General features: G+C 48.0%; 3 protein-coding genes across 3 annotated transcripts; 1 reads left to right on the forward strand and 2 right to left on the reverse strand.

Annotated features, from left to right (window-relative positions):
- Positions 1-7,270: 7,270 nt before the first annotated feature.
- MIND_01333400 (uncharacterized protein) lies at positions 7,271-8,291 on the reverse strand (the record flags this gene model as incomplete). Its single annotated transcript, XM_037369782.1, has 4 exons — positions 7,271-7,345; positions 7,395-7,457; positions 7,518-8,128; positions 8,174-8,291. The coding sequence occupies 4 exons, from the start codon at positions 8,289-8,291 to the stop codon at positions 7,271-7,273; spliced, it is 867 nt and encodes a 288-aa protein (XP_037213778.1).
- Positions 8,292-8,935: 644 nt separating this feature from the next.
- Positions 8,936-9,624, forward strand: MIND_01333500 (GFA domain-containing protein; the record flags this gene model as incomplete). The annotated part of the gene is made up of 4 exons (XM_037369783.1): positions 8,936-9,064; positions 9,110-9,216; positions 9,272-9,382; positions 9,429-9,624. Exons 1-4 carry the CDS (start codon positions 8,984-8,986, stop codon positions 9,622-9,624), a joined length of 495 nt encoding a protein of 164 aa, XP_037213779.1. The 5' UTR covers positions 8,936-8,983.
- A 273-nt stretch (positions 9,625-9,897) lies between these two features.
- On the reverse strand, positions 9,898-10,300 carry MIND_01333600 (uncharacterized protein; the record flags this gene model as incomplete). Its single annotated transcript, XM_037369784.1, has 2 exons — positions 9,898-9,928; positions 9,984-10,300. 2 exons carry the CDS (start codon positions 10,298-10,300, stop codon positions 9,898-9,900), a joined length of 348 nt encoding a protein of 115 aa, XP_037213780.1.
- Positions 10,301-13,323: the final 3,023 nt, after the last annotated feature.

A 13,323-nucleotide genomic window follows, 5' to 3' on the forward strand; every position in this document is an offset into this window, starting at 1 on the left:
GCTTTGACCAACCCATGCACACTGTTTCAATGTTTCTCATCGCATAACGCATAATGCCGAGCCTGTTTCCTGTTTCAGTACATTATGTAAGCGTAACGCTCTGGGAGGTGTTTCACCCCCACAGAATGCTACAGTAGCTTGCAGCTACGAGTAGCACAGGCGGCTTGACCGAGGAACGCTGGGCGCCTTTGTTAGATATAACTATTAATGTAAAGTCTACTGACACAATCACAGGAAAAGCTATTTTTATACTATAGTTACATATTAGAGTAGAATAGTTTGTTTTTGAAGTGTTTGCTAGTAAAAGGTCTGATTAAGGTGTGTTGTAAGATTCTAATACATAATATATTACATTCTTCTGGAGTTAGTCTGCAAAGTACATTAAGCTGAAGCTAAGATAATATGTTATAGAAGAAGTAAAGTAAAAGTGGTAACAGGTCTGCTCACTTGAATTCTAAGATGGCTACTAATAAAGTTACAAAAAATAGACGCATTATCTGCATCTTATAAAAACTTAGGGTCCCATTTAAGAACACAGCCTCGGGAGATAGCTTACAAATTGCAGTTGTTTAGGAAGTATTAAAGGATGTAAGGTAAAATAGCTTTAGGAATGCATATATAGATAAGAGAGAGGCCTACAAGAGCACTAAATAACTTAAGCTTGATATAGCAGTTAAATGAGAGTTGATGTTCTGCCCTTCAAGATGTGCTATTGTCTATTTTGTATAATAGCATGTCACAAACAAAGCCGGATCAGATGATGGGCCAACTTAATAGATGATCAAATGATCTAACTTCGTAGTAGTTGATGATGAGATCAAGTTATATTGATAGGTATGATACAACTGGATGACTATTTCCCAGAAGGTAGAAGGGAAAAGAGAATAAAAGCGCTGGGGGCAGAAGGCCACCAGCGTCCTACTTATATACTAATTCCAGGCTGACTAATACTAACTCACTCTGACTCATACCGACTCACCCTGACTCACGTCATGACTCACTCTGACTCGGATTGATATGACTCAGTCTAAGTCATTGATGGATTGATGGATGATATCATCTAACCAAATATGGTAAGGCTGTGCTAGCCTTCGTTTGGGGTTGGTTGGTGTGATGTGGTAGATGTTGATGATATCATCAGAAATTGATGATGGGATCAAATGTGCCACTTTCATCAGTGATCAGCCTAGAAAGTATAACATAGCATCTGTTATTGTTTGTTCTTTAAGACCTTAACCGCTTAAGTTGATAATGTTGCTTAAATCTATTCTAAATAAACAAGTAAGTTAGGTAAACTTAGAAATGTATATAACTTACTAGCTAAACTCCTAGTGCAGAGATAAAAGATATGTAAAGTCAACTTCTAACACACATCACCAAATTCGTCAAGCGATTGTAACAGCTTCTGATTTAGTGAAACGCTTATAACCCCTGACAATAGAATAAAAAACCTTTCAAGTGCTCTTATAACTGTATTATTTTCTTTTATCTACAACCGAACCCGTTCTACTTCCCAACCAAGTGATAAAATAAATCTTTCTAAGATCTTCTTGATCTCTTTGACCATCTCACAATGCAGAGCATCGAAATACTTAACATGACGGCACTCACAAAATTGGCATAAGACAGGACCACACCATACATGGTGCTCAGCCATGAAACACCAGCATGAGGTGGAATGTCTGGCCCCCTGCATTTTGACCGATGCTACTGCAGTTGGTGGTTCCAATTCTTGGAGTGCCCGATTTTGAGCAACTATTTCCGCCTCCATTCGTCCTGAATGACCAATAGGTAGATGTACCCTGTGCCATCTCCAGAATGTGGGTTTCCAGCCGTGCGCAGGTACTGGGCATGCACTTTTACCGTAACCTAGATATTCAAGTTGAGAGGAGTCAAAATTATGGCAAGTCCAACTCCAGGTTTGTGTTGCCAGCGCGCGAGGGGTATCACTCACCATTGTCCCAGATGCTCCCTCTGTTCAGCTTCAAGTTCTTTTCGAGTCCCTTAGGAGCGAGCATTCTTTGGTTCAGATTAAATTGGATGAACTTCGCGCACAAAACGAATGACTTTACCAAGCCAATGAAAGTGTTGCCCGTGACCGCGACCGCTATCAGACGCAACTCAGCACCAGCGTACTGGACCAAGTAAGGTTGCAACTGGAGCTGTCTTGGGCCAATTTTGGATGGGTGAATTGTCGGGAGACCGTCAAACAGCAGAGAACCAGAATCAATGTGCGTCCGTAATCTTCTGACGATCTGAGCTCACTTGGTTAACAGCAACTAAGAGGTTTGAATATCCAGCTCTCTAATCAGGTTGAAAGCTTGGAGGCTGAGGTGGACAAGTTGCACAAGGAAGCGCTAGGTAGATGCAAGATCACAGATATGGAAAAGTACCTCTTAGGTATTACCGTATTCTTGATGGCCTTCAAAACAGATCTAATTCAAACTCCTAGAATAGACAATCAATGGCTTTCTGATTCACAACTTTTGCATGTTTTTTTTTTTTTCATTGCTGCGAGAATAAATCTTTCCATTTTAATCGCAATCTTATCGTCCGACTCTCTCATTGTGCACACACAACGAAGTGAAACCTGTATAAGGAGGAAAAGACTTGGAATACCAGCTCATTCACTCAGGAATACTAATAAAAACGTGGCTACTGGTGAAGGGCCGTACTCATAAAACCTGGGGAAGGGCTCAAGGGTCACAAATGTCACACTTTTTAAAAGACCATTTTATTCATTTTTGGGTGTTAGATCATAGTATTGATGGTGGGATTGATGACATCAAGATAAAGTGATCAATGTGGAACGATTTTTGATGGACATCAGTACCATTGACGGCTATATCAGGATACATCAATTTTAGCCTAATTAGGATGTATACCTTTGCCCTAGATCACAGGCCTACCTAGATGTTTATCCGGGTCTTCGGCCTGAAACAATGGTGATTTGCCTTTCTATATCTGGTAATATCTTAGTCATAGCTGTCAAACTCATTGAGATATTCACAACTGATTGAATGTCACATTTTTTGTCACAGTACTCCGGCCATGGCTGTCATGAGCTCCCCCGGGTTTTATGAGTACAGCCCTTCACCAGTAGCCACAGTTTTATTAGTAAAACTGAGTGCACATCCTGGGAATACTGTTACACAGGAAGTACTTATTATTCGGACGAGATAGCTACATATTCACGACAAGATATAGTTCCAGACAACCCCTTCAAGGCTATAACCCAATGGATGTGTCCTGTGTCAATGTCCACCTCCTTAATTCATTAATCACCTTGGTCGACCTGAGTCCACAGATAATTGACGGAGAGAATCAATTCGTGAAGTCGTTGTTCAGCGGCAGCTTTCTCCGTAATACAACTCTGGCGATGAGCTTGAAGAATATGCATTATATCATAGGCTTCTGCTATTATGGCAGGTGCTCGAACCGTCCAATTGTCATAGTTGAGTTTCTGTTCTCATTCAAGCAAAAGTTATAAATTTAGTCTGGCACACTATGATAGTCGGGATCAGTAATGATGGTAGGTATGATGAGTGAGACAGAGTAGACTCTGAGTTCATGGATGAAGAACTCGAGCTCAAATCACATTGAGAGAGAGACATGATGATGATTGATAAGATCAAGCCAAGCAGTGCAACTATTAATGGAACACGTCAATGTCTGCAAATTCTTCTACTTTCTCGAGAAATGGATGATTTACGAAAGTGATGGTGGACGCTGTGCGATGCCAATGATTTACCTACTTCGAGCCCGAGTCCCTGACGGTGACTTCTTCCTGTTCTTTCCTCTCATGTACGACGATTCAGACTACGACCTTCACGGTGGTCAACTGCTGCATGAAAATGACCATACTATCTCTCTCAATGACTATCTGATTGGCTTTGACCCGGAGCACACCTTCTTTCCCTCCTTGGCCAATTACTACGGTACCAACCACACACTCAACAATGGATTTAGCGTCGAACTCAATCAAGTGCCTTTACATGGTCCAGGGCAAGCTGGCAACAGCGTTTTACACATCGCTCCCAATGGCAAACCCAATGCTGAACCAGCATAGGCCACCAGCAACACCACTGTTCAGAGGTTCTACTCACCCGTCAGTTCGCCGCAGAGCTTCCTTCCGACGATGACAAATGTTCAACATGGATTTTACCATCCAACTACAGTGAGTGTGTTGTTTTCTCAGTCTACATCATCTCAATATATTGTGTTGCAGGCACTGGCACATGCTCGTGGACCTGGCCATGGAGGGGCCTACCGGATGGTCAAATCTTGTGGGCGGCGAAGCAATGGCTCCAGCATTGCCTCTACCAGTGTCGCTTCGACCCCTCATAGCGAGGATATCACATTGATTCAGCCTCCAGCAAATCTGACCACCTCATCGAGCACACCTGAGGCGACCTCTTCCATTAACAATATCCGGGACCCCGACATTAAACAAGAATGCATATCGACCATCAACGGGATAGCGGCTGGCGTCATAGTAGAATACCCTTGGTGGAGGGTTCCTGTCGAAGTCACTGTCGAACAGATTAACCAGACACGATCCCCCATTCTTTTATCACTCTCCCTACTTTCATGCCCTTGATTGATTGATGACATTCATTAATGTCAGGGAACCCCCCTTTCGGCCCCTCGGAGACGCGTCCGACTCCGGTCCGATTCCGGTTCCGACTCCAGTCCGGCCCTCCATCTCGCCCGTACAATCACCGATCCGTCAACGCCCTCCCAACGGTCGCCCTGGGACCTCGCCTGCGACGCCGCCCCAAGCCTTCTGTGCCTGACAGCGGCAGCTACGGACAAGCAGGATATAGTCAGCTCCCTAGCAGGCGGACCCTTAGAGTTTCTTCTCTTTGGATCCTCCCCTGCTAGGTCAGCTTCATTTGTATTCGCTTACCAATGTTCACGCTTTGGATCCTCCCCTGCTAGGACCTTGATCTCAGGCCTCTGGGGTTGCCCTTACAATTAACTGCCTGTAATATACAATACTGCTACCTACCTGTCTATCACTTGGACTTTATAATGATCATATGTGTGTTGCGAGTTTCAATCAGAAGAAGTGGCTTCAACATACAATAACATATAAGTAGCATAAGGCATATCTAGCTTCTCAACGGCCTATAATGGTTCGCAGTATGAAAAGCCTCTAAAATAGAGGGTACTGTCCTATTTAGGTCAACTGTCCGCGTTACGCGTTACATTGACCAAAAAAGTCCTCGTGAAAATTACCATAAATTAAAAGAAAAATTTTTGGTCCCAAATTTCGAAAAAGTGCCGGACACTTGATCGAAATGGGACAGTAAGGTTTCTTGAGAAAAATATAGTAGGCAACAAAAAACATTTTTATAAGCTTATAGTACGCAAAATCGTGAGGGTTGTCTGTGATTATAACCTAAGAAAGCGACTATAGGATGGTCCAAGGCTTTCCAAGCCTTATAGAAAGCTTACAAGATATTACCAACTTCGAGATCTCCTTATAAGTCATTTATAACCCCATCTACACGTTCGAGCAACTTCTAACAGATGATAGACGTAACAATCACGTCACAAGAGTCTTATGCCATCAACACTTATTTGGTGATGTACATTTCTGAATTGTATTGAGTAGGCAATTGATAAGTTGATCTTTAAAAGCAGCAATATTCAAGTGCAGTACACCTTCTGGCATATAGTCAGGTTGCACTCTGGGATAGCTTAAGACAAAGATATAGGTTAGACTCCATTCTGTGTTGCAATAAACTGGATGTGATGTCAATAGTTCATATTGCTCCTATAGCTGCTTGGGTTGAGAAGTCGAAAATTCCTACTGAGTATCCGTCAGAACTCGTTTGAAAGTATTATAAGGAGTAAGAATAACTAGATTATTACATCCTAAGGTCCTGAAGGTCAATGTTGTTGTAGCCTCTCAGTTAGACTAAGTGTTGATAGAGTTGGCAATAATTATTTGTTCAATTGTTATTTGAAGCAAAGGAGAAAGAGAAAGCATTGACATCAATAACTATTTCTTTAACCTCTATTATATCCACCTCCAAATGATCATCATCAGCCTGCTCGTCTCTACCTATTTCACAATTAGGTGGAGCAAAGGAGGGTACTAAGGTGGCAGGGGGTGTTTCAGATGGTGCTACAGCTCCAAGAGAAGAAGATTGAGCTGGAGGATTGGCCATCTCGAACTGTAGAAAGTACAAAAAGCACTGGTATTGGTTAGCATCCATTCATAAACAAGGGGATGTTGTTAAGATGCTTATTACGAACACAAAAAGCACTGGTATTGTTTAGCATCCATTCATAAACAAGGGGATGTTGTTAAGATGCTTATTACGAACATGGGATCGGGGTGAAGGCCCTTGAAAAACTTTTGCTATATAAATGTTTTTTAGGGGGGAGGGGGGATTTGGTAGGTCTGATGTTGGCTTTGCACTACTTTTGTACTATTTTTGCAAGGTGGATATACAAAATCCCTGCTGCTTACATATAGATGGTCTACTAGGGAGTCGGGACTCTGTGAAGGCTCAAGTCCTATATATCAATAAGTAATGGTATTTTAATGAATTTAACTGGAAATATGAATTTATCGCCACTTTTGATCGCATCATTAGGTCACATGATGAGCGATCATGGGAATATATTACCCAATATGGTAAGGGAGGGGGTCTTTCGACAGTATATCCGTTTTTTTTTCGAATAATGACACACCCTTGTTCATAAAGGCCACAGAAGGACTATTGAAAATGTATGTAGTTAGCAATTGCCACTCATTTGTATGTCTCAATGCACATGAAGGACTACGGGCATTGGGTAGGTCAGTGTTGGGTGGTGCGACAAAATAAAGAGACAATATCACATACTACAAAGGGTGCATCACAAAGGATAAAGCCTCTTGGTGACATCATGTTAAACAGAGTGACCAAGGTGGTGACCAAACTGACCGGTATTAATAAAAGATTTTATACAAAATAATAATCAAAGAAATAATCAGACTTTTGGCCAAAACTTCCAAAAAGAGTATCAAGGCAAGATAATGTGATCTAAAACCAGCAAGTATTCTGTCACAAAACCACAAGACGATGATCTCTAATCCCAACTTCTACTGGCATAATTTCACCCAGGTTTGGTGATCGCCACCTGGAAATCATGTGGAGTTTCGTGACTTTTGTCATATGCAATGTGTAAAATACGCTAAGGGTAGACTCAAATATTTCTTGTTGTCCAGACCCCCAGTGAAAATTGATGAATTTTACAATCTTGGTATATAATGCTAGTCACGGTAAGTCCCGCAATCGAATGTTGCCGCGCCATGCTCTCCGAAGACGAGCTCGTCGTTGTAGTAGACCTATGGTATTATAAGGTCAGCCACAATAGAACACTCATACAGCACGCACGTCGTTATACTCTACGTCAACACACTTACCGCCACCCGTGGGCCCGACATGAACACAGTGCACCTGAGATGTGTGTCAGTGTGAGGGATCTGGCAGTGTTACTGCACACAATGCACTGCGTACCTCGGGTCGGAGTATCGCGAGGCGGGCATGGATCAGCCGGCACACGACGTTGTCCCCCCAGACGTCGTCCCAGTCGCCGAAGTCACGTTGGCCGAGGATGTGGACGCACTCGTCTGCATCAGCATATACCTCGTTGTCGCCCACGCAGGTCGTAGCTTGCGCTGTGCAGAGAGTTGAGATAGTAGCGTTCCGCCCAGCGGGGGTGGCCCCACCAGGCTGTGTGTGTCCGACGGTCTTCTGGATGTTTGGAATCCATGCATCGTACGCAAGCACCGCGCCAGCCGCGTCGAAGTGCCAGAAGGCGACCTGTTTCAGTTTGGTGACGAAGGCGCCGGGTGTGTTATCGGGATTGAGGGTCTTGTATGTGAAGTATACCGTGCTGGCGGCGACCTCGGGGCAGCCGGAGACGAAGTGGACGACATCGGCGCTGGCGAAGACGGCGTTGGGCGGGTGGCCGGAGGGGACCGGCGCGAGGCCCCAGAAGTACTCGACGGAGTCCTGGAACCCGAAGAACTCGCCCACCGGCGTGATCCGCCCGTTCGCGTTGTCGTCAAAGAGGCCCGGCGGGATGCTCCCATTCAGGACAGCGAGGTTGTGCGGGTACACGGTGACTGGAAGAATCAGTCAGGCAATGACGCGTCTTTTCAGCAACGCACGGTTGTAGATAGATTCGATGGTGTTTCGGTTCCGAGTGTACCATTCTGTCTCAGCGAGCGAGCTTGCAATCGATCCAGCCGCCAGCAGGACGAGGAGGGAGAGTCGGGAGGGAGCCATGAGCGGTGCACCCCGACGCGCATCGAATATATACGTGGCTCAGGCTGGGAATTGCACGAATGGCAGCCCGTGGCAGATATTCGCGATGTCGGGTCCAGGGAGAGGCATCTTCCGCGGTCAATCGAAGACACTGGCACACATGTGTCGCGAGTTGTTCTTGGCCCCCGGGCCGTGGGTGGGGGGTGCCGAATGATATTGTCGCTGGGGCTTCTTGTCCTGATCGGGAGCGTCCATTGGCAAAGAAGAGTCAGCCGATTTGGAATAAAGGAGATTCGGATTCAAGGAATCAGACGCACAGATGGGCCGCGGCATTTCGAGGTACAGTTTTCAGTCCCAACTGCCTTGGCTGGTGACCAGTTGGATGCGGAGGAGAGGCCGACGACGAGTGTCTGTAGGGAGCCAACATGACGGCTCGCGAGAAAGGCGGCGGCCTGCCACGTCACTGTTCTGTCATTGTCAATGACCATTCTTGTTGACAATTTGATGTTACCCACGTCCGACCTCCGACGACGCGCATCCATTCGTAGACCATTGACTCTCCTGGCGCAACGTTGCACGGGCCGTGGCATCGTCTCCGGCGCCCCAATCGAAGTTCAGTCATAAGAGTTGACATAATCGCATGATCACATGCTAGCACCGCCACTGGCCCTTCTTGCCTCCCACCACATCGCACATTTCGGAACCTACTGACGATGCCCGTCCACCTGAAAGGCTCGTGCCACTGCGGCGCGGTGCGCTTCGCCGTCGACAGCAGCAGCGCTGTGCCGTACCAGGTGCGCTTACCGTCTTCAAGTGCAGGTAGCTAATCGATAGGGCAGCTCTGTGTGTGCTCGATCTGCCGCAAGGTCGGCGGCTACGGCGGGTCGGTGAACCTCGGCGGGCACAACGCCACGCTGCAGATCGAGCAGGGGAAGGAGGACATCCGGTGCGCTTGCCAATTTGCCGTCCTGGCCCGGGCAGAGCTGACGTCGCCGGGGCAGGGTGTACAGGGCGGTGATGGACCGCGATACGCCGGAGGAGCGCACCGCGACGTCCGAGCGCAGCTTCTGCGGGAGGTGCTCGAGCATGCTGTGGCTTTGGTCGCCGGAATGGTGGGCCATTCGTTGCTGTCGGGTGACCGACTTGATATCGTTGCAGGCCGGACCTCATCCACCCGTTTGCGTCCGCGATCGACGACCCGGAGCTGGTTGTCCCCGAGCGCATGGCGGTGGCGTGCGCGGCGGGGAAGCCCGCGTATGTGCGCCTTCCGGAGGGCCCGAAGGACGTGTACGACGTGTATGGGCCGGAGAGTTTGGAGAGCTGGCACAAGAAGGAGGGGCTCTGGGTCGAGTGATCGCAAAGAAGTCGAAATAGGTGTGTATTTGCACCGCCTGTAGAAGTCTCTACACTAATCTTTAATCCAGCGAGCAAAATGTACTAGTAACAGTCAACATGGCTTGGATTTACCGCATAGTTCCTTAAATATTCAGCCCGCGAGCAGCCCAAAATGCCTTGTTATCTGCCGAACGAATGACTTGTGAATTCCCAAGATGATCTAGTTGTGTGGTATGTAATTACGCTCATGCACGGTCATCTAATTGCGGGGCTCAGAGTAGTGCGACTTCCCTCAGGTAAGCTTGACACTCTGCCAGTTGACGCTACACACATTTTTTTGTCAGTCGATGGCGGAAGCACGAGCGGCACGACACTCACCCTGGTGGCGCCGTCACGCAGCCCGACGTCGAGTTGCTCTCGAGCTGGAAGTCGCCCGCGCAGCCGTCGTTCGCGCCGCCCGACTGGAAGAGGCGGAGGCCCTGGATCTTCTCCTCGCCGTAGAACTCTTCCCACGAGACGCTGCGCGCGCTGCGGCCCTGGTCGAAGGAGAGGCAGTCGCCGGGGAGGATGGAGTGGTGCGTCCCGAGGAGCTCGCCGGTGCAGTCGGCCCCGATGTGCCAATGGATCTGGGCGACTCCGTAGGCGGACGAGGCGAGGAAGAGCGCGGAGAGGGCGGTGGTGAGGGAGAAATGCATACTGCGCGGGTGGGAATTGACAGTGGCACCCAGTCTGCTATTTAAACGGACGGCCCACGGCTGCTTGTTCCCCCCCCCTGGGAACGCCATTGTGCACATCGCCGGGACGGAAACCGGGAAATCGACACCGATCCTTACCAGCCAACTCCGCATGTCCGCGTCGCTGAGGCCAAGACTATTTACATCAGCCATAAGGGCGTTCTTCCTAACGCACGAAGTCAAAGTCCTTACGCTTGACTGAGGAAATGCGTCGGTCTTGCATCTCAAAACTCAGAACATAATATATTGCTGATGGTTGATTCGCCGCCCTCTGTGTAGGAGCTCGATTCGCCGATCGGACACGTAATCGGCTGTAATCGGCTTTGGTCTTCTCGTCCGGCAGTGTTGTAAAGCTTGGCAATAGTCTTGGTACACAGCCTCTCACGACACCAGACACTCTCATGAGATTCGAACAGGACCTGAATTTGGGCCCTTGGGGGTGCAAAGAGGTTTACTGGCAAAAAAAAAATCCTTCTGTTGATAGCAAAGTTCAATTTGAGTACTGGTACATGCAATGAAAATCTGTCAGAATCACTGTTCCATGTGAGGAACAAAGGCAGACTTGGAGAGCACAAGATTATCTGCCAGTGGGAGGCAAAAGCTATGAGCACTCAGGTCTCTGAGAATTGACTGGTCCCAGTATTTAGTTTGTGATCATAAATGGGTAGAACTATGCTGGACTATGCTATCATACTATAGCAACTTGGAATCTTGGATCATGATATTCTACTGTAGTAATTAGACCTTAAGTTCGAGTAATGTGTGAGAGACCTCCCCAAACTGAACTTGTGCAAATGTGTAATGTGTAAACATAGAAATTATGCATCAAAATCTATCAAATTTCACAGATATCATCAAAATTTTGCCGCTGGCTATTGCCGGCATACCAAATAAGGAAATTGATGCGCTGATCATCATTGATGAACTTAATTGTAGCTGAAATAAATATGTATGTAAGATGGTATGAACTTAAGGTCTAATTACTATAGTATGTTGAGAAAGCCAAAAAAGAGATTTTTTTCTGTATCCGGACCCTATTTGCACCAAAGAATATTCACTTATATGTAGGTAATAGAACGGGTCAGGCATACCCACACGGCCCGAAAAAAGGGGCCCTTAGTCGATCAGTGCGCACGGGTATATGGGTTTTACCCACACGGATATGGGTATAGATTACAAACATAATGAGCAAATATATAAGTCTTTTGGGGTTTAGAATTGACAGTACTCATAATTAAAACCCATACTAGGGATGCCGCCTGTGGCCGTAGCCCCGGGTCGACGGGACCCATCAACGGGTAGCCGTTACCGTACCGTCGGGGCTTCTGGTGAAGTCCCGGACAGGACGGTTACGGTTCGGGTGTAGGCTGTAACAGCCGTCGAATTACGGCCGCGACGGCCCTTGGTACGGGTCAATGGGTATCATAGAGCAAATCATCTGTTTACTCACCATTGAAACAGTGATTTGCCGCCGATCTGCAATAACTTTGCAGGCAGCAACAAATGGACAATGTGCCAGGTGCATACCAACTTCCCGACCCCCTCCGCAGTCCCATCGAAAGAGATGATGTAACCTTGTCGCATCACGCCGGGCCCTAGCCCGGCCTGGCCGAAGGTCAGCATGTGTTGTCGAGCCTAATCTGGAGCTGCATTCATGACAGCGGGTCATTTATCAGCCATATCGGGTCTAAAAACAGTGATATTGTGGTCAATTGATGCAATCAGAGCCGGCGGCCATCCCGTAACTGTTACGGCCGTCCCGTTGCCTGTCCCGTACCGTCGGGCTCTCTGTTATGGGCTCTGACGGCCGTGATTTCAACGGCCGTCGCCATAGCCCACCTGTCACATTGACGGCCATTGCCGTTACGGCAATGGCTGGCATCCCTAGGCACACCAGATGGAGGGGTGTGGCCAAGGCATAGCATCCTCAATCGGCAATGAGATCCGCCAACCGTGCGGCCACCGATATAGGCCAGTCGGGCCCTGCCTGTGAACCTCTGAGCACCAGCACGCACATGTTACCGGTGCACTGGTAAAGAGAACACAGGGCAGTGTCAGACTGCGGGTCGGGCGGTCCCTTGTCACTGTCGGTAGTCGAGGGTTTGAATCGGGTCGTGTCGGGACCGATAAGTCAGTGTTTTCCTCCTTGCATGGAGAGAAGTAGTTCTTCAGATGATCTAAGCAATAGAGTATACTGACCTATTTCATTCAATTAGGCAGGTCACGGTCACATCGGATTTTTTGGCCGAAATATTTCGGCGGGTCACAGGTCACAGCCAAATCTTTTGGTCCCAAACTGTCCCAATCGGGAAGATTTTGCGCGCTGAACTTCCTAATCGGGTAGTAGGTCACGCGAAATTCGGCCTGCGGCCGAATTGGACATTTCGGCCAAACGGTCACGGGTCACAGGCCCGCTGAATTGATCAAAATGGGTCAGTATGGTATGCTATCGTGCATTATATACATGGGTCCGCAAGGGGGTGATCGGACACCCTGGCCTCTCCTGCTCCTCCTCGCCCCCATTCCTGGCCACAAAGGGGATGATCGTACATCCCTCGCAGGCCAGGCGCTACTCATAACCTCCTAGCACTCCTCCCCAGTCCCCTGGTGTCGAGTTGAGCTCAGCAATGGCTCGACGCATCGTTCTCGGTCACATGCTTCCCACGTGTGTGTTCCTCCTACTGGGGCGCATGTTCCCTGTTGTCACGTGCTGCGTGTTGTGGGCCCGCGATGGCCCAACACCAGTGCCGGAGCGGGTCTTATCCATGACAGGCAGGAGAGCAAGCTGTGGTGGACACTGGCCGGCCTGGCACAGAGACGTGGGCAGGGGAGGGATCAGTTGCCTATGCTTCCCCTTAAGTACTCTTGGAGTGGCCAACTAACCATAGCATTGGAGTGCTGAGCACCACCCTAGCAGTGGCAAGCACCACCTTTGACACCCCCTGAGCCTGAACCTGCTTCACCAATCTTGGCATCATCCCGCA

The sequence above is a fragment of the Mycena indigotica genome (genome assembly GCF_014461135.1).
Source record: "Mycena indigotica strain 171206Taipei chromosome Unknown Mind.scaff0015, whole genome shotgun sequence".
NCBI lineage: Eukaryota > Fungi > Basidiomycota > Agaricomycetes > Agaricales > Mycenaceae > Mycena > Mycena indigotica.